General features: G+C 42.6%; 1 protein-coding gene across 31 annotated transcripts in view; it reads right to left on the minus strand.

Annotated features, from left to right (window-relative positions):
* Window positions 1–621: 621 nt before the first annotated feature.
* Window positions 622–27,730, minus strand: part of MEF2C (myocyte enhancer factor 2C) — a 164,641-nt gene continuing 137,532 nt past the window's right edge. For 12 of the 31 annotated variants that reach the window (XM_083576968.1, XM_083576991.1, XM_083576967.1 and 9 more), the window contains 5 exons: window positions 18,433–18,605; window positions 15,171–15,194; window positions 13,955–14,084; window positions 12,661–12,796; window positions 622–6,685 (listed from right to left, as the gene is read on the minus strand). In XM_083576968.1, the coding sequence (XP_083433094.1) occupies window positions 6,364–6,685; window positions 12,661–12,796; window positions 13,955–14,084; window positions 15,171–15,194; window positions 18,433–18,605 (785 nt within the window). In that variant the 3' untranslated portion in view covers window positions 622–6,363. The remainder of the gene's footprint in view (window positions 6,686–12,660; window positions 12,797–13,954; window positions 14,085–15,170; window positions 15,195–18,432; window positions 18,606–27,730) is intronic. The other 19 variants (XM_083576970.1, XM_083576976.1, XM_083576977.1 and 16 more) reach the window with 3 other exon arrangements.

Genomic DNA, 27,730 nt, shown 5'->3' on the forward strand with positions numbered 1-27,730 from the left:
AAGGCTGCCAATTCCTCCCCTCCAGCTTTATGATCTCCAGGGCACCATTTGTCCTTAATGGTCCAAGCAGCCCTTTTCTTCTGTTGTGGGTGCAGCCAGTGGTTCTGAATGGTGGTCAGGTGCGCCGCAGGACGCATTGGCCTCTATTTGTCCCCTCCCTCCTCTGATGCCCTCTCAAGTCTCTGTTTCCAGAGGCTTGCACAGCTGTTTGTTGCAGTGGCCCTGGCTACAAGTTCTCCAGGCAAATCATGCCTCCAGAGGCATGGGGTGTTGGTTGTTGGGAGCTGAGGTGGCCTTGGAGGAGAGGGGAGAGGAGAGGAGGCTGATGAAACCCTCCACAAGGGAGGGTGTCAAAAAAAGGGGTGAGGGGCTGACAGCTTGGCAGGCAAGGGGCAACATAACTGAGCTTCTGAGACTTGGAGAAAGCTTCCCTACAGGGGAGCGGCAGAAATAATGTAGTTGGTCAAGGGAACCATCAACTCAAAAAGGTTGAAAGCCTCTGGAAGCTTTAGGCAGGGACTCCAGGTCTTGAGCTTACATTAATGTCTAACTGTGTAGCAGAGCATTATTTAATTATTATATTATTATGATTATTTTAAAAAATGCACCAGAGACACTGTATCACTAAGAAAGCCAGTAACTTTACTGATTCGGCTGCAAAATACAAATTATACCTTATTTCCAGCAGGAGAAACATTTGAAATTTTCCCATTTTATTTATTTATTGTTCACTACAGACAGCTGAATTAAGTCCCTTGAGATTCACAGATGTGATTTTTAACTTGGTTATAATGTCTTGTTATCTAGTGGCGACAAAGTCCAGCTTATGCCGCTGTGAGCCTCTTAAGTTTAATATTTCTTGCAAAATGCTCGTATGCCCCCATTTACAGGATGATTTCTTAATTATCGCTGATTTAATCAAAACAAATCCCCAGGAAAAGAAAATAGAAGCAAATCATCTGAAGCAATCCAAGTCAAATGCTTTGTGGTGCAATGTGAGCTGATGTCAGTGGCTCCACAGAGAGCATCAATGCTGGGGGTTTCATCTGTCATGGGGTTGACCTCTTTGAATGACACTGAGGCATGGGTCAGTCTGAGGGATGAACAGGGATGGGATGGTGAAGCCAAATGACCTGGTTATGCTCATAATCCAGCACGGAACATGATACAGGATGTATGGAACTCAACACTTGGATTGCTCCACATCTTTGGTTAAAGTATATTCACAAAAGCCTGTTATTAGCTAACAGTGAAGCATTCTCAACCGACCCCAATGTCCCACCACTCCTTCACGGGACCTGTAATGCCAGGAAATGGAGGCCACAGAAGTGAGGACGTCACTGCAGATGGCATAAAATGGGAGCAGATGAAGTATGCTGTGTTTAGGCAACAGCCTTTATTGAGGTTTCAAGTGGCTTTTTGGGAAACAAAGACAAAGCATTTGCCTTCTGGGGGAAGGAGAAGAGAAAGGAAACAAAAACCACATATGTTGTGTCTACTAGGGAAGATGGGCCTAAGACAAATGCAAACAATAAAAAGGGGTTCTTGACATTCTTGCAAACAGCGTAGCAGTTGTTTTATTCTTGCTTTTTAGCTTTGCCTGAAAAAAGCTCTGAGAAACAGCAGATATCTTTATATTAATCATTAAAAAATTTTAAATTCCGCTTCCGGGGAAAATAGAAACCATTTGGTTACAAAAAACAACTTTGAAAAAACATTGAAATGATTAAAAAGACTTCACCGGGAAAGGCATCAATGCATACAATATACAAATTTGTGCAGATTGTGTATATCATATCATTGTCACCAGCGATTAGGTTTAATAACGTCATCGACAAGGCTTTCCCAAATAAGGATCAGCAAGAAAGGGAGGAGATTCCTCTTAAGGGATCTCACGTTGCCTATACCTTTGTACTGCCTGGGTTGAAGTAAATCTTAATCCATTCTTGGGGCGCTGCCCCAAACTGCTTAAATATAAAGGAATCACACAATAAGCCCCAAAAGTAGCTTTGCAAATGCAATAGATGGTTAAGGTACAGATAAAAGGAACAGTTAAAGATAGACAGTTAAAGTTTCTAGAAAGCGACATCACAATTAAAAGTTGTGCTTCTTTATTAATTAACTCCATTTACAATTATGAATTAACCCTCACTTCTTGCCCCTATACTTCACTTTAGCTCAGTAGAGGAAAGAGGAGCGAAAACACGTCTATTTCCACACAATTCAGTTCTGTGGCTGTATAAAAACCAAGGTTTTAACTGCAAGAGATTGCCTAGCTTAGTTGCATGAGCTTGTTTACACTGTTACCTACTTGCACACAGGTACAATGCGGTAAGTTAACATTACACACCCACTTCTTTTCAGAAGCTCAAGTGTTATCTCCCCCCCCCCTTGTTGTGTAGCTGAGGCAGCTGTACGGTAAACTATTCATATGGCTATTCTTCAGACTCAGAAGACTGACCCCATCAGCCCCATTGACAAATTACTTCCAACAATACTGAAAAACCAAATATTGTTTCTCTCTCCTTCTCATTTTGTTTCAACGACAAGGTACAATTGTCACATATTTGCATATTTAAGACACATCTAAGTTGAAAGTTCCCAAATGGAGAATGTGACTATTGGTATATGTCAAGGTGAGGGATATAATTTGGCAGATGTCTTGAAAAAAATCAATTATTTGCCCCATTCTCACTTTCTTTAAATGCCTGCGTATCTTTTGTAAATCACCTGTAAGAATGATGCATGATCAGCTGTTTTTCTGTGCTTGGAATATGTGGTCTCAGCATGCTCCTAAGATTTTCTGTGCCAGCCAATAAATACTTAGGATGGGACCAAGCAATTGTTGAACCAGCTCATCACCCCAAACGGCAATGCTACAAGTTGTGGTAGAAGGCAGAGACACAGGTGCAAATGTATACCTGCAAATAGGTCTAGAGTAACATTCATGATATGAGAAAAAAATGGGAAGTTTCACCTATGTTGTTCATGCTTATTATTGGGGGTTGTTAGGAGTCAACAAAAGCATGTTACAATTTGCGATGGGTGGCTTAAACCAAGCTTAAACAGTTCACCTCTGTCTACTAAACCTATGAATCTACATCAGCATTGGTCCAATGTAAGATGGATGTTTTGCATACATGTCATAGTGCAATTCTCGCTTGTGACACTGAAAAAGTATTGCTGACTAATGAGCAGTGCCCAGCAAGAGTGTTTATTAACAGGTAATAAAGGATAGGAGGTCCTCCATTCTCTCCACTCTTCTTTATACTGGCAATATATCTATGTGGGTGGTAGGGATAATTTAGGAACAGCAGCAGCACCAGCTGACTTATGTCACTGAAGTACAAGAAGTTTACAGTACTTGGCTTTCTAACTCGTATTCCTCCTTCCCAACTGAGAATATGTGCTGCATCACTTGCAGAGCTCAGCAATGCTGATATGCAGGACTTGTTTGGAATGCCCCATGTCAAGCCTCAAATACAGTAAGTTGTGATGAAGACAAAGGGTGTTTTGACCTGTTTGCAGAGTGCCTTTCTTATCCTACCAAGAAGCTACATAGAGCCTCACCACCATCACACACACATCTGGGAATAGAGGGACTGGATTCCTAACAAGCCTCAGTCTCAGGATTATTATTATTTTAAAAGAAAGAAAATGAATTAACTACCAATCACTTGCCACTGAAGTTCCACACGAGAAGGAAAAGATGCATTCGGAATGAATGACGCTCTCTTTCACGCAGTGCTATTTTTGCTTAACAAAACATGTTATTTCATAAGGGACAAACTCAATGCTACATGCAGGTGTAAGTTCCTCCTAACATTATAATTTTTTTTCTTTAAAGAAAAGAAGCCTCAAGAGGCAGCCATCAGAACAGAAATGGCGGGTGGAGAAGAGGTCCTTCACTTTTCCCCTGTGGGACATGTTTCTGCTTGATAACCACAGTTGCTTTCCTCCATATTGGGGTGATTGTGGAATGAAGGTTTGGAAATAGCACAACTTGGCTATTCTTTTAGCATGGTCATGAAACTGTGGGATGCCTGAAACTGACGCAGCAATTGATTGGGACTTAAGGACATCTTGTCTGCTCACGACAAAGGCAGTGCAAAACATGACTGCTCTTGAGCGGAACAGTCCACTCCTGTTACTCACTAAGAGTTGCTGGGTCAGACCTGCATGCTCATCACTTTCTGATTGCAACACGAGACTAAGTAAAGATCCCAACTCAAATGCAATACTTTTCACTCCAGATGGATCACCCATTCTGCTTTGAGTTACCATAATGATGCATGACCAAGACTGTCATCCTATACCCGTTTACCTGGGAGTAATCTCCACTGAAGACTGTGCTGCAAGTGATGTAAATGCATATATAAATCAGGCCTTGGGTTCCATCAACTCATCTTTGCAATGAGCTTTAGAACTGGTGTGCTGCTGTTCCTGTCCTCCATTATTTTTGTCTAAGCTGGAAGAGATATTCTACACTTTCATGCCAAATCACATTTCTGAGGTAACGTAACCTTCCTTGGGTTTAAAAGACAGTTACGCTTGGGATAGCAGCTCCCCTTTTAGGTAACTCCGTACTGGATTTTTATATTTACTTCCACTTCACTTTGAAGCATGGGAGTCTGAAGGAATTTTTCCTGGGTGGCGGTGGCAATGGAAAAGCATATGAAATGCGGAGCAGGCTAGTTTCTCACAAAAAAAGAGAACAGTGCCTGTTCATTTTGCCTCCTATCTCAGGTCCTAAAAACTTAATCTTTTAAAAATACCCCAAAAAGCTGAGGATCAGGATATTATGGTTCTTCAGGGGTGGGGAACTGCCTCCTTTGCCTCCTCCCACCATGGATGTCTATGCTTTGAAGGATGCTACCCTAAACTTCCTTTCTTTTTTTCCTCCAGGTTGCAAATCAGAGCAAATCTCATGAGGATGCCAATTTTGATGAATTTATGGAATGAAGGCCAAGCTGAGCCAGATCATGTTGTGATCAATATTTGCAGAAAGCCACAAGTTACGCAAGACATAAATAAAGTAAGAAGAGGGCCTCAAATGTGTAGATCAGTAGGATGGAGCTGATCGGTATATACAATGGATCAGAAAACTGATGGCAGATGGATTAGAATTATATGGGCTGCTATAGGAAGGGGGGGGAAAATCTAATCTTTTGCAGATTAGCCTTCAACAGCTGACTGATTCTGTAAAATGTATGCAGATTAAAAGAAAAACCAAAAGGAGAAAAAAATAGTTACTTAAATGTGCAACTGCACAAATATAATTCCCCCACTATTAAGATAACAAAAAACTTCTGCTATTACCATAATTATTATATATATTAGAAAGCTATACACAAGCATGTTAATTTCACAGATTTTTTTTAAAAGATTCTTAATATTTTATATAATTAGAAATACACATTTCAAAAACAAAACTTCTGCAAAGAGAAAACAGTTATCTTGGTTAGCAAAGCATGGAGTTCTTCATGGCTTAGGGTAGTGCTTTCTATACAAAAACAAAAAGTCCCCTTTTGTTTCTTTCAGGGATGTTTAAAATATTCGCGAAGCTATGAAGGGGAAAAAACACATTTTGGCTTAGTAGACTACAAAAAGCCACAATGCTTTGCGAACTCTGTCTTACTTTTTAATATGAAAATAAGGAAAATGTAATTTACATATTTTTATATTTTTATTTAATAAGTGATGCAGACCCAGAATTTTAAAAATTAAATAGGTTAGCCCTCAAACTAATTTTTTTTTTACAAGTATGGTCCTTTTTTAAATGCCATACTCCAATAATATGCCAACATATTTGTGTGCATTTCAGATATATTAGGTGACCATCCTTTTTCTTTTTTTACTTGGTCACCCAATTTCTGGGTCTCTCAAAACGTCTGTACATTTTCTATATGTTGCATAACAGCTGCTTTCTCTCTCAGTAAAGATCTGCCACCGTTGGGCAAAAAAAGTTTCCTTTTTTTCTCTTTTTTTCCACCTATTTACATGTAAATAACGTTGAACCTGCAACATGACACTATCTATTGTAACATACATTTTGCAAAGGAGCACAACAGTGAAAAGAAGTTAACCTTAAAACCTATTTTGTACAAGTGTTCTGTTGTACAACTCAAGTGCGAAGCTTATCTCAGCATTGCTGTTTATCTTTAATATGGTATCACTGAGGCAATTTAAAAGTACTTTTACAAAACAGAGTACCTGACTTTTCCCCCCCGCCCCCACACGCACAGCACATATAATGCATATCGACCCCCTCCCGCCCGCCCTCTTCCCCATTAAGGTATAGCACACGCACACGCACACACACACTGCAAGGAAAAAAAAAACCCCTAATAGCTAATAATGTTATCATGTTGCCCATCCTTCAGACAGCCTCATGCGTTTGACAGAGGGGCTTTCCCTTTCGTCCGGCGAAGGTCTGGTGAGTCCAATGGGAGAGTGGAATTCGTTCCGGTGATCCTCTCTATCGCTTCCGTCATACGAACTACTGCAACTGCTCAAGCTGTCAACAGGGGATCTTCCCGCCTCGTGACGCGTGTGCTGTGGGTATCTCGAAGGTGTGGTGGTACGGTCTCTAGGAGGAGAAACAGGTTCTGACTTGATGTTGAGGCTTTGAGTAGAAGGCAGGGAGAGATTTGCATTCTGAGATAAATGAGTGCTAGTGCAAGCTCTGTAGGAGGAAAGGAAACCCAGTTACAGACTGAGGAGGCAGAGCCCCCCGGAAATGCACACGTAACACAAAACAACAGCTCAAAGACTCGAGGCCGAGACTGGGGCATGCCAGGAAGTGAGGAGGGCAAGGGGTGATATTATTTACAGAGGCAGAAGTGGCCCCATTGCAGGGGTGGAGCCATAACCCTACTCCCTGGCAGCGGTGGGGAGGTCAAGGCTGTGTGGGCTCGCTTGTGGGAATGTGGGACTGGTGTCACTGGTGCGCCCGCACAGCTCTAGCCTCCCTCAAGCCCTTCTCAGGAAGTGGCAGCAGGGCTGCTGCCAGGAAGCTAGTGTTGCGGCTCTGCCCTGCCGGGCGGTTTGACCTCATGAACGCCTCGTTGCCTGTCGGAACTGCAAATCACTGTGGCCGTTTTGGGAAGAGGTTCGAGCCAGGATGAGGCAAATTAAGAAAGGTCAAAACTCAGACCACACTTTCCAGGAACAGTGAGAGGGATCCACACTCTGTACTCTCTAGTGCACTCAAAAGATTAACCTGGATGTGGGAGGGGGAGATTTAAATCCTTGCTCAAGAAAGTTCTTGGAAAATTCTCTGGTGGTTCAGATGTAATGCTAAACTATGGTTTAATGTTTACATGAATGAGCCTTGGACTCATGGGCTCTTTCCCGCTTCTCCTCCTCCAGCTTGTTGTATTTCAATAAATCATAGTTTAAAGTAATCAGAACTTGGCGTAGAGGTGAGGCAGAACCATGCAAGCCCAGGCCTTGTTCATAAACGATGGTTTAGCATTACTTTTAACCTGGGTTATTATCTTGGGTTCTTCCAACATTTTAAAAGTAATTTCCCCCTTTCTATGATGACAGCCCTATCCCCAAGTCCTGCTTCAGAAGCTCAATAACCATACAAATGGAAAGAGGGTGGGGTGGGCTATGGAGGGAAAGGTTTGCTATTTTTAAACAAAATTAAAAATACAGCAGATGTAGACTATAAGTGGTGGAAAGAGGGTCTGTGTGCTCAGTGAAAAATGGTGCCTAGGAAAATAACATCTACATCTCTCTATGCCTATATCCATATAGCTACTTTAAAAAATGTGTGTTTGTGTGTGTGTGTGTGTGTGTGTGTGTGTGTACTGATGAACGCATGTACACACACGCACCCTTCCCCCACAAAAAAGCTGTAAAACTACTGTGTTCCAGTGGTGTCACGGGCAACAGCCAACATGCTCCACAACAGAAATTACATCTGTGGAATTACTCTTTGCCTGCCTCTTCAGAGGAGGGATCAGGCTGTCCTGATTTCAGCTTGAAGTGCACTGAAAACCAGTATGACAAAACCAATTTGATGAGACTTTGCTATGGGATGGGCCTGTGTGTGTGTGTGTGTGTGTGTGTGTGTGTGTGGAGAAACGTATGTCGATACTGCTGTCAGCAATGGCACTATTCTGTCACACCCACTGCTCTACTTCTGAATAAAACCTCAAACCTGACAAACCTTATAGAAGTGTCGTGAGAGCAAATGAAAGATAAGAATTCAAAAGCACTCGTTTCAATTAAAGAGACTCGTTCAGGTTGGCAGTTGCAGAATGCGCAGGGCCACCCCGAGAGCTGTTTGCTCTTTGAATATCTCCCGGAGCAGGTGCATGAGTTCAATGGGAAGTACAAATTAAATGTTGACAGTAGGAAACAGTCTGATACGATAGCTGTGTGAAATGTCTAAATTAAAGTGAGATTTAATGCCTGCACTACGGAGTTTCTTGCATCTAAAGGCGAAGACTGTTCAGATGCCCTCCAACATGTTCAAGGAACCTGTGAGATGGGGGAGCAGGACTACATCTTTAAGCCACAACCCCAACAATGTTGACTATGCCCCTCCCCACTTAATCACACATGCCCCTCCCCTTTCCCAGTAACCCTGAATGCAGTTGGCTAGAGCACAGTTAGTGGGTGCTATACCATTCTGCCCCTTAAAGGTTCAGTGGTTGTTGTAAGTGTTTATCTGAACAGCTCTGGAGACACCGACCATTTACGCTGGCCAATTACGAGTGAAATCACGCTCCGGAACCATGCATCAAACTGAACTTTCAGCTTGCTCCTACTTAAATTTGATGTGGGCTTGATGTGCTTTGCACATGGTGGCCCTGTGTCAACCTTTCTGAGCATAGATTTGGTTGCTCCTTTGAAGTGAAGTGAAAAGTTATCTGCAGGGGAGACTCCACTTGCGCATGAATATTTGCACCCGGCTCTGGCAATCTTAGTGGGACACCCTCCCGAGCCAAGAACTGGAGGATTGTAGCCAATATCTATCAAAATTTCTGCAAAAACGCAAAAATAATGCTTTATCTCATGTGAACACATTTGTACTTGGAATGATGTGGCGGTGCTTTTCTCACTAATTGTCACAATGTTTAATAATGAATGGCTATTGTTAGGCAACAAAGAGAGAACCGAACGCTGCATGGGTAATTGCTTTCATCTGCCCAGCATTCAGCAGATTTTTGTCAAAATTGGTGCCGTTATCTTCCCAAACAGAAAGGACAAGTGTGTTGGCCCTACAGTTGCGATTGTGTGAGGAGCAAACGGAAGTGCAGCATTTCCTCTGATAGGCATTGTTTGGGGCTCCTGAAGCCAATAAACTCAGGATGCAACCCCACGTACACTTGCTTGTGAGTTTGCCCAATAAGTTTTCCCCACAAGCTCGGTGGGGCTTGCTTCTGAGTAAACAAGCACAGGACTGGGCCACAATGTAGTTAAAGTACTGTGCCATTAGGGAAAGAAAATCGGTCAAATGAGCCATTGAAAATTTAAAGACATTTCTTGATGCTGTAAAATAGCTTTATATAAAACATTTTCAAATCTGTAAAAGTTTTAAAACACCAGAATGATCCACTTACAATACACATTGGTCAAAACAAATTTTTTTTTTTCCTTCCAGTAGCACCTTAAAGACCAACTAAGTTAGTTCTTGGTATGAGCTTTCGTGTGCATGCACACTTCTTCAGATACACACATGCACATGAAAGCTCATACCAAGAACTAACTTAGTTGGTCTTTAAGGTGCTACTGGAAGGAAAAATTTTGTTTTGTTTTGACTATGGCAGACCAACACGGCTACCTATCTGTAACTAATACACATTGGTGTAATACAGAAAAGTGCAGGATGCACTTGTTATTTTCAGAATTTCTTATTTACTCACAGACTCAAGTAACTCTTTTTTATTCCAGTGTCTACTGTTTCTTATCCCCATCAGATTAGAATGTCATGCTGGATAGGCTAGGTTTAATAAAGGTTACATGTGCAACTACAAATTTGTATTGTTTCAAGAAACTCTTTTTTCCCGGTGTAATTCACTCCCCCCCATAGTATTTCTGTTGTTACTCTACTTAGTATGGACAGGCTTGTTGGTTGCCCCTCTTTCTCCCCAAATTTATACGAGGGTGCATTATACTGCATTTATGAAAAGCACCGCTTATTTTTAGAACAAAGGAATTAATGCATTCTGAAATCTATTGAATAATCTCTGCTCCATGAGTACCTAATATTATTCAGTGGATTTGGTTTTTGTTGATTTCCAAATTATTTTTCTTAGTAATTGACTGTTTCTAATATGTTTAAACCAGCTTATATACCAGCTTGGAGATTATACCAAGCCCAAAAGCTTAATATTCAGTTTCACTAACCTTTCTTCTGGCTTGAAAAAAAAAGCTCTTTCAATTCAGGGGTGTCTTGTGGGGTCACTGAAAGTGTGGTTAAAGGTTGCCCCTAAAGTGCTGGTTTCTGTCAAAGTTAGAATGATGAATAAAGAACAATTTTTCCAGGTAAAATTAGGGCAGTTATTTTATGACTTCACTGGAAATTGAGGACAGCGCATGGCATTTCTTTGAAGGCTTGCAGATGGTTTAGCATTTAATTATTACCTTGCTTCCTCAAACAGACAGGCTTGTTGCTACATCTTATGGTGAGCTACTGAAAGCAATTTGTTCATTGATATTACTGCTACTTGGCACAGGCTTTTTCAATTCATACATCAAGCCTGTCCCATTCATGGTATGTAGAAGTTCAGATCATAAGAAAAGTCAGCACTTCAGCTTGTTTGCTCTTTTTCATTTTGTATTCTGCATTTTTTTGTTCTATTACAGTTGTGCAAATTTAGTAGTTTGTTGAAAGTTTCAAACGTTTGCAACAGGCTTCATTCCTTTCAAGAAAGAGCTCTCCTGCAATAGCCACTAGAGGGCAGGAACGGATGCCCTTTAACTGGGAAAGAAAACTGAGCTTTGCTTGCAGGCATTTAGGTTGTGTTCCTAGAATGGAATTCCAAATAAGTGAAATGTGCTTGTGCGAGGATGGCCAGATAAACATAAGGGTTAACGTGAGGTCACTCGGCAACACATCAGGCAAAGATACACAGCAAACTGGTAGAGCAAAGTGTTAAAAAGTTTGAGTGGTGCTAAAGCTTTAGTTAAAAAAAGCAGAGGAGAGTTATATTAGAATTCTAATTAGTGAAACAACCTTTGTGTTAATAGACTAGAGAAGGGCTGGGGTGGGATGGGGTGTAAGGTTGCATTTGAACTGCCTTACCTGCATTCAGGTTTTGGATATTTAAAATATGACTTTTAAGCACAGTTGAAATCAGGGGCAGATTAACAATTTGGAAACTGCCTCATACCAGAGTGCAGGCATAACTCTTAATCTCATGGGTTCAAGCCCCATGTTGGTTGAAAGATTCCTGCACTGCAGGAGATTGAACTACAGGTAGATACAGTTCTGCGATTCTTTGCCCATTTCTCCCAGGGCTGTCTACCCTGCCTAGCAGTGGCTCCCCAGAATCTTAAGCACAGATCTTTATTATCTGCAACTTAATCCCTTTTTAACTGAGGAGGCCGGGGACTGAACCTGGAACCTTCTGCATGCAATGTCCGCCCTCCTCCCCCCCGTTCTCCAACTCTAGATCCTTACCCTATGCAAACAGAAAATGATAGAAACTGCTTGACCTGAAAAGCATCTGAGTATTAACACATGCCTCCTACATAAGGGATTCCTGTCCATCGCTATAGTGGCGCAATGACAGGCCACTTCTGGACATGGGTTGTTATTGCTGCTCTGAGCCAAGGGAAGAGAGGGAGGGGAGGGGAAAAGGCCCTCCTTAACAAAGCAGCCCAATCTCAGATGGAGCCAACACTTCCACACCACGGCAGTTCAGCTGGAAGAGACCATGGGGCAAGCAAACTCAGTCAGAAGTGGGCAGGGAGTCTGGACACATTGAACTGCACACACCCCAGGAGTTCAGTGTGACCAAATGACAGACATCCTGCATATCTGCACGATGTATCCATCACTGACAGTTTATTACTACATGTTAAACTTGGCTTTTCAAAGGAAAGGGGTGTTCTAAGTAGCTTGCAACCAGCAGAACAACTTTTATTCATAGAAGCGGGAATATGCAAAGGGAATAGTGCGAGGATTCCCAGGCTTCATTTAAAGACCAGAAGTGACTTGGAACTATTCTCTGCCAGGATGGGGAGAAGGGGCAAGATGGCAGAGAGGTGGGTGTCAATTTCTTCTATTTATTGGATTGGGCACACCGACCTCCCTGCAGCCTCACCTCTCTCCCTTCCAGGAGGCAACAGTGATTCACCTGTTGGGAAACTAGCATCCCGGCTCTGTCTGTGAGCCCCTTCTGACAAGGCCAAAGCAGATTCTGCTTCTCTGATAAGACTGTGGTCTCCATCTCCTCTGCATGCTACACCCTCCAGAGTCAGCATTTGCATAGGAGACTATGGATCCTGTTCTCTGATGCCTCTTGGTACTGAGCTGGGTGACCCCTTGTTGTTAATTCACCCCGGACGGGACTGTGCTGCTATATATCAACTCAAGAGACAGGGGTTTGCCCTGGGGGAACAGCCATTCTTGTTTCACTCAGACCACCACGATGCAATATTCAGGAGCGCACAGCACTTGCTGATGTAGTGACTTACCCCAGCTGACTGAGGGCAGATGGTGGCATGTTATGTAGGTGCTGTTGTTGCCAGCCAGTTACTGAGCCCAGGTGGAGAGCGCTGGCTGTGTTAAAGCCAGAGAGCGATGACAAATCTGCACTGCTGAGTGAGTATTCTAGGTGCAAGAACAGAAAACATGCCATTATTTAAAAGTCATGGGAAAACCTGATATACACTTACAGACCTAAGCATTTGCTCTTTCAGTTGATAAGCCATTGTGCCTTCACTACTCCTGTGGTATCAAGCTGTATCCACTGCCCCAGCAAAAGCTTAAATTCGGGTTGTTATCTTGGGTAACAAATGCCGACTCAATCAGATTCTCAGTATTCCTGGAGGATAGTCGATTTTTTAATTTTGTGCATACATTTGTTACCATCAAACACAAATGTATGTTGAAACAGGAGCCAACAATCCATTCACTCCAGAGTCATCTTATTGAGTATGGCTTGAAGTGAACAGGGCTTATTGAGGATGACTGGGAACTACAAAGTGAGAATAACGTTGGCATCCAAGCTCACAGGCCAGCAACCTCTGAGGCTGGGATCTCATCAAGGGACCTTCTGTGAACTTTGTATGCGCAAGCCTTCAGGTGCAGAAGGGAACAAGGCTGCACAATGTCAGCTCTTGCAGTCTGAAGACTGGGGTGAATTCTAGGAGCCCGGCCTTCAGCTTGGCCAGATCAGCAAAACGCTTCTGTACTTAAGGGTCCAGCGCTTGGAGATCCTGCGCTGAAGAGTGTCCCTTCCAGGTGAAGATTTGGACACATCTAACCACAGCCCAGCCTGGCCCTGACAGACTGTGCAAACAGATGGGTCCAATTTAAAAGGTGAGATGTGCTGCTACCACTTTTCGACCACACCTTTCTGCTGCACAAATGGATGCAGGGTGGGAGTACAAAAGAGGTACGGCATGAATTGGACAGACGCACATCAGAAATAGTACTGAATACTTGACAACCTCAAGAACTGGGTAAGCTGTACCTGATGCCTGGTGATGAACACCAGTTTTAAGCTTCTACGAAAGCTGTAGAGCAAATGCTGAAAATCCAAGTTGCTCACTTAACGTAATTTCTTATTAAGATGCACAATAAAAAATACATCTCTATTCCTATGATTCAGAAGACAATTTATTTATTCCTGCATTTTCTGCCAGAATGGCACTCAAAGAAGTAGTGCACAAGAAGACATTTCAGTAGTACTGAGTAGTATTGTCAATATCTGGCTTTTCTCTCCCCCCCCCATCTACATTGCTTGCATCTTATGTGGAAACTTACCGGTACCATATGTTGTTGAAATGGCTGATGGGTATCCTCCCATCCCTTGCCCTGGCAAAGTAGGAGTTGCCACGGAAACCACTGGGGTAGCCAATGACTGAGCAGACTGAGAGTTATTTATCCTCTGATTCTTTTAAAGTAAGTAAAATAAACATATTAATGGCAGGGTGCAAAACAGTCAAAATGAGCTATATTTAGGTGTCAGATTTGTTCATACGATATACGACTGTACACAAGATTTCACAAAATTAATCATTTATCGTTTGGCTTTTATGAACTCTGCCAATCCTTATGATTTACAATCTTTCAAGAGACCACTTGTCTCCATAGTAACCCATTACATCAGAATCTCCTAGGTAACCAAACTAGTAACATATAAGATTCGCCCCCACCCCACCCCGACACACTACTAAGCCAAGAGGCTATGGTGATAACTAATTATATGTAACTTGCATTGTTTAGGTTTTTTAAAAATCTGGTTGCAAAGTATTATTAAAATGACGGCATTTCATCCCATGTCATCCATGCTTTAAACAGGTAGCTATATATGATAGCTTTGTCACAATATAGAAGAGCACTGAATGCACACTTGATTGAAAGCAGTGCAGTGCAGATAGACTGCACATGTACATGGATGCACACCCAAGTCACACCCACAGTTCCTGGCCCAGCAAGTGGCATGTGTACAGAAGCACGCTTACGCACACAGATCTCTTTCAGAGTGTTGTATGTTGCAAATAAGCAAGACACAGTATATGAAAGCGTAAACCTGCATGTTCACTTTCCACCAGCAGATGGTGCTGTGACCACTTCATTTTCATCAATGGCAAAAGTTACTTGAAGGATATTTAAACTATTTTTTTGTGGGGTTTTTTTTTAAAGGATAAGATGTTTCTTATATTTTCTTGGTGTTGGCTATTAACATGCAAACATTCAGCCTGGGATACTTAAATGTACAGAGCATTCAGTATGAATATATGAAAGTTGGGGAAATTGGAAGATGAAATCCCTAGAACAGCAATATTCTTTCTAAACAAGAAGAGGATTCAGAATCACTCCCAACTCTTGAATTATAGGATCTGACAGAAAGTAACATGGCATTAAAAAAAAAAATCTGATAAAAGTTTTCATGGTAAAGAACCTTTCCTACTAGCTCAGTGAGGGCTGGCAAACAAACTATTTTTGCATTACTAAAACAACGATCATTCTCACTTACCAAAAGCAGATCAACATCCTCAGACTGACAGCATAAGAAAGGAGGATGAATAATTAGCAAAAGCAGATATTCTAAAGTGTGCCACTTTGCTATTCTACAAGGCATAGATCTATTTCAAAGCATAGCTGGGGTGACCCTCTCTTTCTCTCTTAAACTGCTTACTCCAGAGTAATCTTGCCATGCAGTATAAATAACCTGAGCAGCTCTCAGTAAAAGATTTGAAGCTCACATGGCCTGTCTCTGTTGAATAAAGCCTTGCATTTAGTGCCTCCAGACATTTGCCTCAAAGGTGAAGACCAGCTTTCACCCCAATCAAGTCTTTGTCTTGTTAATCCAGCCCCAGTGGCTGCAAAATACTTGGTTTTCAGAGACCCCACCAGGAAGAGGACCCCTTGAAAACGTTCCTTGGGAAAAATCATTTGATGGAGATGCCGTGTCACTGCCTAAGTCGTCTGAAGAGCAGCCCCATGAGAGATTGTACTTATATCATTGCTTCAAGAGGGGAGTGCTGCATTTAGGGAGTTTTACCTCGAGTGCCAAATTTAATTCATAATGCATCATGCTAGGAGCGAAGATAGAACTGTTTATATTGCTTCCCATTTTATATGAAGAAAACAAATATTCTCTGCGTCACTTACATGTGTCACCTTGATCTTATTTATTTATTGTTTTTTGGGGAAAAATGCAGTGTGAAAGCCACACATTCTCCACCTTTAAAATCAATGGGGGTTGCAGGGTGATATGTTTTCCTTTTAAATGGTAGATTTCTGGTAAAAGATTCACATTCCACTATGCTAATTTGTAGGGAATTAAAATACACTAGCATGCCTCATGCACTTTTGATGGCTTGACAGTATCCTAGCTCTATTTAAGATAATCTGACAACACCAAATTAATAATGCCCCCCCCCCCAAAAAAACCAATAATAACAGAAAGGATTTTTCCATGAAGAATAATTGCTGTTTCCGATTATTGAAAAATGTGACCCTGGTTCCAGAGTGGAAGATTTAAAGCTTCACTTTTCAAAAGCACCACTTCTTGATGCCATTCAGTGAAATAAAGAATCAACTATTGCTCAGAAATTCCTATTGAGATATTAACAGAGGAAACCATGAAACAGAAGGAAGGTGGAAGTTGCTGTCCAAAATATATCGGTCCAGTGCTTTTTTTCTGGCGGTACACAGGGGTAGGTATACCCCTAAGCATTTTGTGAATCTATGTTTGGCCTCACTCAGGGGCAGTATTGCAATATGAGTAGGAAAATGAGGGGGCCCCTAAACATTTTTTAAAGAAAAAAAGCAGTGTATGAGTGCTATGAAAAATCATGTCAGGTGCCTAGTGAAGTTGTAGCAGGCGAGCAGAAAAGGGTTGCAAAGACTGATGGCAGAAATGCATTCTCCCAGGATGAGGCCAGAATGCACATTTTCCCACAGGGAGGTACAAAGAAGGCCTTCGTATGAGCCCTAGGGATCGGGGTAGGAGGAAGGCTTCTGTCGCCACTCCTAGGGAATGTAGAAAGAGACTTTGTGGCAGGGGAGGCTCCCATCCACACTAACCTACATGTCCAACCCCGGGAGCTATAGTCCAACAACGTCTGGAGGGCCACAGGTTGCCCACCCTAGCTTGTCCTGAAAACTGGGATTGCAAATCGGGATTAAATGCTGTTTGGCAACACTGTGTTGCTGCATGTTTCCTGGGTGTAATGACCAGCACAGGAGCCCCCCTTAGAAGTTCCATCTCTCTCGGATATTTGGACGGTGGTGGCCCGGGAGAGGGCCAACCCCTAAGCTCTGGAATTCCCTCTCCATAAAGGTGTATCTGGCTTCTTCGCTGTAGAAGAAGAGTTTGGACTTGATATCCTGCTTTATCACTACCCCAAGGAGTCTCAAAGCGGCTAACATTCTCCTTTCCCTTCCTTCCCTACAACAAACACTCTGTGAGGTGAGTGGGGCTGAGAGACTTCAGAGAAGTGTCACCAGCCCAAGGTCACCCAGCATCTGCATGTGGAGGAGCGGGGAAGCGAACCCGGTTCACCAGATTACAAGTCCACCGCTCTTAACCACTACACCACACTGGCTCCCATACAGCTTTTGGTCTGTGACACATGCATGTTTTCAGGGCCCACCCGATTCCAGTGACTGTGATCTGTTTGGATTTTAATTTGTTCTAGTCCACCCTGGGACCTGCTGGCGAAGGGTGGGTATTAGATATAACAACAAGAACAACAGGAAGAGGAGTTGTTAAAAGGGAAGAGCTGTAGCTCCGTCATAGCTTGCATGGAGAAGATTCTAGGTTCAATTCCTGCTCTGACCCTGCCTCCAACCCCAGAGAGCTGCAGCCAGGCAGACTTTACAAAACTGAGCTACGTGGACCAATGTTCTGACTCGGTACAAGACAATTTTCTGTGTTCCTCCTACTTAACAGCTCAGAGCATGCAAGGGGATATACCCATTTTCCAGGCTTGTTCACGTAGTACCAGACCATGGTTTGATGTTACATCTTGTGTTTTAAGGTTTATTAAGCATGTTAGTGGAAAGCATACCGCACTGCAACCCTCATTGATTTCAAAGGTGGAGAATGTGTGGATTTCACACCGCACCTGTATGTTCGCTTTCTTGAACAGCCATCCCAGCGGTATCAAATACACTAAGAGAATTTTGAGCTTGATCAAAAGGCTAAGGCTGTCAAGCAGCTCTTTGATGGAGAGCCATGGGCTTTCTATCTACCACTGCTCATGGTGAGGCAGGCTTCCTCAATTCAAGCAAGGTGGTAAAACAAAAAGTAGGAAAGAAAAATACTTGAAGAAAACAAATACATTAAAAACAAAAGGAGGAAGGGAGAGAGAGAGAGAGAGAGAGAGAGAGAGAGAGAGAGAGAGAAGGGGCCTACTCAGAAGACAACAAAATTTATTTGAAACTACCACTAAGGCCCTCTGCTATCCAGAATCCCATCAAACAGCCGCATCAAACTTTTTGTACAGGGACTTTGATTTCATATGTGTTCTGAGAAGTAATAATTAATTTGAATCAGTAACAATGTAACTCTTAAGTTTGATTCAGGCTTTTTACATTAGATTAGATACATTTTAATTAGATCTGACTTTTAAGTCTTTGTTTTGTTTCAGTTTGCTTGAGCAACTCCCTTTTTAAGCAAGGAAGCCTTACAACAGATACATTAGACAAGCCCTTGTGTTCGATCCCCCATGGCCTTAGTGCTGTCTGGGAAATTTCTATCTTGAAGGGGAAGGACGAAAATGTGTTACCACAGATGGCATCGTGTTCTTGCTGCCTGGTGGAATCAGCACTCGGAGATCTGGTTTACGGTTGTTCATTCCCAAGTTCATGGGAGGAGGAGACTTTGCTTGCATATTCTTGTTCAAGTTGCCAGGTGAGACCAGCAGACCTGGTGAGTTTCGGGGGTTGCCATACCCGTTCCCTGTGGAATTTTGAAGAGAGAGAGAGAAAAAGAAAATGGTAAGGAGAGATGTGGACTGAAAAACGCTTCCTTGGTACGTAGGCTGACACTCGAATTCAGTTAACACTAACAAGAGCCCAGAAATATTGCTATCTCCTGTAAAGTGTATATTTGGATTGTTTCAGTGGTCCTGGAAGAAGAGAATGCGATATAGGGTGGTTGCAAATTTCCCATCCCATTCAGAGCAGCACAATGTGGAATATAGTTGGATATTTGTCACTGTACACAATCCACCAGAATGTTCTCTTGCACTACCTTCCTTTTAAGAAATGAGAGCCACACCATCTCCTGGCAATGATCATGCACAGGTTCCGTTTATCTCAATGAGGCATGCATAAAAGGACACCCTGGTGGATTGTGTCCCATGTTAATTTGTGGGAGTAGGAGGAGAGGGTATCATTTGGGTTTCCTATCTCAAAGCCAGAGCTATGCAAAAACACCTGAAACACGAGAGTACATATCACATGGAGGACACCAACGGCCCATGGATGATAAAAAGCATCAGATAACGGAAACACTGTGCTCTTCTATGAAATTGTGGCCTAGGTACCAAGTGGAGCAATGGACTTGAAACGATTATTCTTTCTAAACATTCCCTAATTCAACAATACACTGACAGAAAAGGCAGGCGGTCCTATGTCACCATTATGCTGCGAATCAACCATACAAATAGAATCAGAACACTTGCTAAGCCACTGAAACACATAGTAGCCAACAGTGATCAGCTGCCAAATATATTCTGTTAACACATGGGAGCTGCAACAAAACGTTGTACAAAAGTGTGGTGTTGTTGCCCAGACAGCCATGCCCTTTCCCAAGTTCCAAGTCCTGCATGGGACAGTCAGCATCTGGTGGGGTCAGTCCTTATACAAATGTTTTTGGGGATCCCCTTCGGTTCCCCCAAGTTTATTTTTCTTCTTCTATGAGTTTTGGAGCCCCCGAAATCTATCTCTTGCCCTTCAATGGTTCCACTTTAGCTACAAAAGGATCAGCACCTATTAGTGCTGACAATCCTGATAATTAGTAAATAGGATTATATACTATTCTCTTTTTGACCATATGCAGATCCAGAGCAGTTCCCTTATTCTGCGCCCCAACTCTCCACCTCTCTATTGCTATGTGGATACAGCCTGAGGACATGACTACATGGGCCCCTGGCCTGATCCAGCCATCTCTTCATATATCATTTTTGCTGCTTCAAATTAGGCAGCAAAATGCCAGTCCTTACTTTTGCCCAGTGTAAGGAGGCCAAAAGTCAAATTCATCATCATCATCAGTTAAATTTCTATCCCATCCAAAAGGGCAGAAAACAACAGAACAGATTTTTTTTAAAATCAAATGCAAATACTTTAAAATAGCAATGGCATCCTGTGTAGGGAAAAGACACCACAGATTCTTCAGTTAGAAGCTGGGGAAATAGCTGCGTATCCTTCAGCCTGGATACCCCTCTAGGAGCTCAAACGTCTATATCACAGCCATGCCACGGCCTTGTACTTGGGAAGCATTTCTTATCCCTTGACCAGGAAGCCATAAAACTCATTCGGTAACTCTCAGAGCCTAACCTACCACACAGGACTGATGTAAAAGTGAGCGGGGGGGGGGGGGGGGAGAGACTGGGATATGCCCAAGTGCATGGCTGTGACCTCTCAGAAGGAGGCAGTTAGGAGTATACATGCGCAATTAATAACAATGCGCATTATCCAACTAACTTGCTCTGTTGCCAGTGCACGGATTTATGTCCATGTAACTGAATTTCCCTCCTCCCCCTCGCCCAAATCTGCTCTGGAGGGTGGGGAGAAAACCCAGAAGAAATATGAGGAGGGCATGGAGTGCATTTTGTTGTGTTGGGGGGAGGGGTTTCCACTGCGCAAGTGCAAATCCTTGCACCGATGGAACAAGTTAGTTGGATACTACCCAATATCCCAGGTTTCTATTTCCCATTTCTCTCTGTTACTATATAAAGATAGAGAGCTAAGACAGACAGACGGACAAAAAATGTGGGGGAGATTAAAAATAAAAGCCAAAACTTTTTTTTTAAGGGTCCTAACAGGTATCCTGGTGACCTTGGGAACAATTTGGGTTGCCCGAGGCAACCAGGTGATTGGATTATGCGCGCTTGTCATATAGTATCGAACACTGAACTGAATACAACCGAGTGTGCATTACTTAAACGAAAGACGCTAACCTCAGACAATATTGCAGGGAGAGTGGGGGTGGGGAGCAGAAACAGAAAGAACAAAAGAAAACCCTTCTTGGATCAGGCTGTTTTCATGGACAAATACAAGAGGATTCTGCCTGACTCACTCCTCCCCCCCCCCTTTCAGGTTTTTTTTTTGTTTTGAAACAAAGGAAAGTGCAGCAAGGCTATAATTTCCATGGTGGGGGGTGAAAGGCGGGTGGGGGGGGAGAAAGAGCAAAAAACAACTGGAGGAGGACTAGGAAAATTCTTCAATGCTTCTCCGTCTTGCCTCTCTCCCTCCCTCCACCTTCAGAGCTTGATCCTGAACGCTGATTTCAGCAGGAGGAGTTGGCTGTGTGATTTTGAAAATACCCCTCTATCTCATCTCTGCTGTCTTTTGCTTTTAAGGCTTTTACATCCTGACATTCAAGCATCTCCGTATTGTGCTAATTTGGTGCTTTCAAAAGCAGCCCCTTCTCTTTCTGCAACGGCAATAATAACAATGATAACGGCTGGAACGGCACTGCAATTAGCATCTTCTCCCAAGCGCCCAAAAGCTGGATCCACCTTCTCACCCATGAACGCCACTCAGGGAAAAGGAGACGCCTACTAAAAAGAAGAAGAGGAAGAAAGCCCCAAAACATATTTACTCCGGGACTGGCTTCCCAACTCTCCTCCTTGGGGCTTATGCTCACATTTCATTTACTCTCCCTCCCTCCCTTCTTCTCCCCCAGCGACTTCTGTGCCAAAATCCACCTGCTGTGCGGTTGCCTAGATAGCTGGAAGCCTCAAATCTAAGGGCACATTTTCAAGCCCACCAAAAGAGTTACCCTTTAATCACCCTGTGTTTCAGAGAACTCCAGTGGAACATGGAATCCTGAAACCCTGACAGAATTATTTGAAGCGTACATGTCTGAGCTGGTGCTTAATAGCAGGGAATCAACAATGTGCGCTGAAGAAAGTCTCCCAAACTCTCTCGCAGGAAACACAGACACAGAGAGCTGCTAGGCAAATACAAAGAAAATAGGCTTGCTTCACATTTGCCAAGAGTAAGATAGTTAAGACTAAGGCAGAGGTGGCCCTCCAGATGTGGCTGGACTGCAACTCTGGTCACCCAGGCCATTGGCTACGCTGGCTGGGGATCATGGGAATTGGAGTTCAACAACACCCGCAGGTTAGCCACCCCTATTTAAAATCTAAATCACATTTCAACGTAGGAAGACTTCTTTAAACAGGCATCAAATTGCATGGCAATTGCTTTTAGACCTAACCAGTCAAATAATCTGTGTCCAACAACACTGAAGGAAAACTGTACCACAAATATTCGGGAAATTCTTAAAACTACAAAGTTAGGGCCAATGTTTCAGGAAGTTCTGCCCTTGTACAACGTATACTGTACATAAGCATAAAAAATTATCTTGGCATTTCATTTCCATGTAGCATGCAGAGGAAAGCTTCCTGGTGCAATCCTAACCACGTCTACTTAGTAGTAAGTCTTGCTGAGTTCAGTGGGGCTTACTCTCAGGTAAGTGGGGCCAGGTTTGCAACCTTAATTTCCATCATTATTTATATACTTTAATGTATTCTGCTAGTTCAGATTTCTGATTGGCATTACTGGTGACGCAAAGAAATGTAAAAAGTAAAGGTAGGAGTTCACTGTAAAGAAATGCAGGAATGCTTTGCAAACAAACCAGTTCCTTTAAAACAAACCACATTTTTTGAAATGAGATTCAAATAATTATCGGAATCTACAATTATTTTTGGGAACTTTTTTTTTAAAGGAAAGAACTAAAGGCATATTTACGGAATTCAGGAAAGTACTATAAAGAAGACATGAAGTAAGGCTTGGTTTGATAACAATATACATAAAGAGGCTATTTTGTTCTGGAAAAATATGTTGGCTATGCCATATAATGCGACATGACTAGCAGTTGTTCAGAGTGTGAATGTGGCGTTCTCGCATGTGTGCAATTAAACACACGTTGCACATAATGCAATTTTAAAAATATAACAAATATGTATATGTGTCTGTCTTTATACTACAAGAGTCTGATTTCCCCCCCTGCTTGTTATTTTAAGGAAGGGAAATGGAGTGGGGTGCGGGGGGTGTGTTCTTTTCTACAAATGATTTACTTCAAATCAAAGCAATTTATTTAATACAAAAACGCAACACCAGGAATGCTTTCCTATCATTTAGAGACGGTGCCACTTAGAAACACCAATCACGCAACTCTTTATGTATTTACCTACTAATGTAAAATATTTTGAAACGTGATGACATTTCCTGCATTTGTATTTTTAGAACATCAAATTATTTTAAAGAGCGACTGCAATCTTCTCCTTACCAGCGGATTTCTGCTGTTCTTGGCACATTGTGCCAGCTAGCAATTTGGAGCCATATAATGACTGTTTCTCCTTCCAGCCACCAAATTGTTATGCTTTTGGCAGAATATGGGTCCCGGAATGTAAGGCTGTGGACTCTAAACCAATGACATACAAACCCGTCATTTGGAAATCAGTGATGAATACATGCATGTGGCCTGCAGCTAAGGAGAGCCTGCATTTAATCTGGATGCTTAAACCGCATCCTCCTCTGTACGCTGAAAGCTTTGGCCTCTACTGAGGCAGCTTTAGTCAAATGCACTGGAGAAGAAGAAGGTCTTGGTTAAATTCAGAGGCAAAACAACTCAAGGGAAAACCCAGCAGCAACAAAATTGGAGCAGCCCTTCTAATATAGAGATCAAACCCTTCCTTTAGCCTGTACTTTAAAATTACACTTTGCCTGGACGGTTATCAATTTAAATGTGACTGTGTGCAGAACGGTACGTTCCACAAGCCACTAGAAAGCGCAAAAATTATATGCCCTGTACGAATGGATTTCCTGATTATAAATTAGGAGAAAATGAAGACCAGATGAGATCTTGGCTGAGTTTGCGTTGCATTTTCATTCGATTAAAAAGCTGTACATTTACTGAAACAGAATACACACACACACACACACACACACTCAACATTTATGGGTATCACTTGCACTCAATAATGACAACAAAAACAGAGGAAGCACAAGTTTCCAAAGGGCATGTGTCAGGAGGTGTGAATTTATAGTCTTCCTCAGCCAAGGTGCTTTAAGTGCAAACTACTCCTTTCCTAGACCCTTACAAGAACTTGCTTTTGGCTTTATTGACTTTATTGAGCAAATTGTGTTTACAGATAGTTTATTTCTTGCTGAGTGTAGCGCTGCAGCAAATAACCACTTTCTCCCGGAATGCCCTGGGAGCCCTTTGTACGAACCAAAGTCACTGCAGCGGGAGAAAAGAAATGGAATGTTGTCTAACACCTCCTTCTTCTTTTTTGGTCACTGCTTCTGCTCTCCTCATTTCAGGGGAAACAGTCAGAGCTTTGAAAAGGACGTTTTGTTAAATAAATGAGCAGGGTGAACTTTGTTGACAGGACACCACCACCCCCCATTTGTACAGAGATGCCTAACTTGATAAAAAAAATTCAAAAAAATGTAATTTCTTTAAAAAGCTTCCTTACTACTCTGAGTGAAACAATATAGATAATGAATGTATCTATATTGAGATATATTATCTATAATATCCAGGGTTCAAATCCCCCCTCATCAGCCATAAAGCTCACTGATTGGCCTTGGGCCAATCACCATCTCTTAGCCTAACCTACCTTACAAGGTTGCTGTGAGGAGAAAATGGGGAGAAGGAAAACAATCTACACCACCTCCAGATCTTTGGAAGATATAGGTTGTATATAAAGGTAATAAATAAATAAAATAAATGTGATGTATTTAGGAAGGCTCTCGGCCAGGGGGGCCAGGAGTAGGGAAGCTTTTTCAGGCAACCAGTGGCAGGCGTGGCCAGAGCAAAAAAGGAGGTGGGGCAACAGGTATGACTCTTGTCACAATACATGTGACTCTACTGTCATTCAAGCAATTCAGACATTTAGACACACACAGATCTCTCTGTTTAGGCCACTAGCCACAATAGCTGTTTTTCAAACCTATTGTCGGAGGCACTCTGTTAGGATATTTCCGTTCCACCTTAAGAAGGGAGCAGGTTGTTGTGTCACAGCCTGCGTATTTCCTGTTCACAGGAAGTTTATGTTTTCGTATATTGCTTTTGTTTCTCTCTCTGCGCCTGAACATCGAAGCAGGCAGTCATGTTTTTCTTTGTTCTGACCAACACTGAATAAAGTTGTAAATAATGCTCTCCTGAGTGCATCTTTTGCTGTGCGAACTCTGCTGAAAGAGCGTGCACCAGCCTTGGAATGTGGCATGTTATTTCTGAGGCTCGTGTCGCTAATTGACTGATACTGTATCTACGGGAGATAGATGGATCGTCCGGAGGCGACGTGGAACCATGATGGCCTTTGTCTCCCTGGCAGTATCCCAACACACTCTTCCTCTGAAAACTAGTTGCAGCAAACTGCTGGTGGGCAGAGTTGCGCTCATTTCTAGCTTGCAGGCTCCCAACAGGCATCTGGTCAGCCACTGCTGGGCCAGGTGGCCTGATTCAACAAGCTGTTCTTCTTCTCAGGCAAGTAAGCAGCATTACTGTAGTTCAAGGACAACTTCCAGCCTTGCAAAAGCACTCAGGGAAGGGGTGCAGCAGGGCTGAGAAGAAGAGGTTTGGGGAGAGTCCTGGAGGCCAGATAGAGAGGGCCCAGAGTTAATATGAAAAGAACTCTCAGCATCCTTGGAAATTGAGTGAAGGGAGGCTGGGCAGGAGAAGGGGTATTTACATTTTATATGGAAACTCCCTCCCCATCCCATTGCATGGAGACAGAGAATTCTTCGCCCCCTAAGGCACACAGGTGAGTAGGGAGATGAGCCACATTGGCTTTCAGGTCGCACTGGGCACAGGGTTTGCTATGGGGGAAAAGTAGTAACCCCCATGCATGCCAAGTTGAATTCCCTGGATGACAAGACAGAATATAAATCTTAGAAGGTTTTTGATTTTTTAAACTAAGTTGCATCAAAAAAATAAACATACATATAATAAATAATGTGTTGACTCGCAAAATCAAAAAGGAAAGCCAGAAAAGCATGAAACTTCTGAGTCTACAATCCAGCTTCATCGCCACCCACCCCATTCCCCAAGAAGCTAATTGAAGCTTTCTACTCACATGTTACATCTGTTAAGCATTTCATAGTACATTACCTTGGCTAAGTGCAAATAGCAAAGGAAACCCAAGTGGAAACAAGGAGAGAGAAAATCTTTAGAAGTAACTTTTGATTCCCACACCATTTTTCTTTTTCTTCTTTTACTAACAGTGTCAGTTCTTATGTTGTTGAAACGCACACAAGAAGGAAGCACTTGCAGGCTTGGGGAAACCCCAAGGCTGTCAGATTACAAAAAAAGTTTCTTAGAAGAACCAACCAACCTACAGGTAGGGGGAAACCCCCAAAGCAGCTAAATGGGGACTGAGCATGCTCAGTGGGCTCGGAATGGTGGCTGGCTGTTGGAGGCAGGAGTGGAATATCAGAGAGGGCTGGTGGTGGATGGAATGGAGTGACTGGAAACCTGAACAGGGGAACTTCACAATGAAATGTTTTGTTGCAGGTCCCATTTTTTTTTTAAATCATTGCACAAATTGCTTTTCTATACGGTTTACCTGTGGCCCAGGAGTTCAAAAAAGGGAAAATTTAGCATCAATGGCCTGCATCTTCTTAATTCAGTATAGCCCCTGCTTAAGCGCTGCTTGTTTGACTGCCTCTCAAAGCCCTACCAGGAGCTGCCAGGAGCCTGGGCTATCTTGCATGCAAGAGCTCTACCAGTGAACTAAAGCTTTTCCATGTATGGGCAAGAGCCAATGAAACGAATGAATTCTGGTGATAACATTCAGTGCATCCAGCACTTCCAAACCACACTGTCTCTCACTGCCTGTTAGCTCCTGCACAGTACTGTATGCAGTTTCTCTTTATATAGATGCACCCATCTGCACTGCCGACTGGGGAATAAGGGGGCTGCCATGGTCAACCCAGTGCTGTACTACACAGAGACTGAGAAGACAGAACAGATTTTTGCAGGGAAGGAAGCATTTGAAAGCAAAGTAATATTTTTGCCATGCATAAAGTGCAGAATCAGGATCCTGGAGTTTTTTTTTTTGTGAGGAATGGATGTTGCAGTCAATACTACTATCAGTTTTGCAATCATAGGCTATGAAATTTATGCTTTATAGTTTCTTAATGGTATCTGATTGGGGGGGATGGCAAATATATTGCTGTAATGCAGGAAAACATGTGTTTCCTATATTCTCTGCTACTAATTGCATTGATTTATTTGTTTCCACTTCAGCAAAACTGTTTTGTACTATACCTATCACATTATCTTGTTTACCTAGGAGCTCCCCGCCCCACGGCCAGTCAACTCAGCAATAGCATTTTAATTAATTAAACAAGCCACTTAGAAGTATTACATGCTGATGTCCACATCTGACTCTTCTTTTTTTTTTAATGGCCATAGCCTTAAAAGGCTTAAAACATCAAGGTCAACTGATTGAATGCTGCAGTCCTACAGTAAGGGATTGTAGTTTTACCGCATGGTTAGGCTTTACGGTTAAGTGTAAGCTCAGTTGGGAGGTTCTGACACTTCCAATTAGGTGCTTCCAAAAGGAAGGCATGACATGGCTCACATTACTCTGTGCAGCTTATGCAAGACCCACAGTTCCCTGCATCTGCTATATGGGCAGGTAACAAGCTCTATTTATATGGAAGCCATTTGTGGGGGTTGGGTAGGATGGTCAAATCAGCCAATTTTGGTTTCTCTAAGTTTCTCATCTGTCCACTATTCAGTTCTCCACATTTCTGGATCAGTTTGCATCTTTTTTTTAAAAGGAAGTCATTGTGAACATTCATCAGCATTCTTAACACATGTATTTTGCCTATAATAAC

The sequence above is a fragment of the Podarcis filfolensis genome (genome assembly GCF_964270895.1).
Source record: "Podarcis filfolensis genome assembly, chromosome: 11".
NCBI classification, from domain to species: domain Eukaryota; kingdom Metazoa; phylum Chordata; class Lepidosauria; order Squamata; family Lacertidae; genus Podarcis; species Podarcis filfolensis.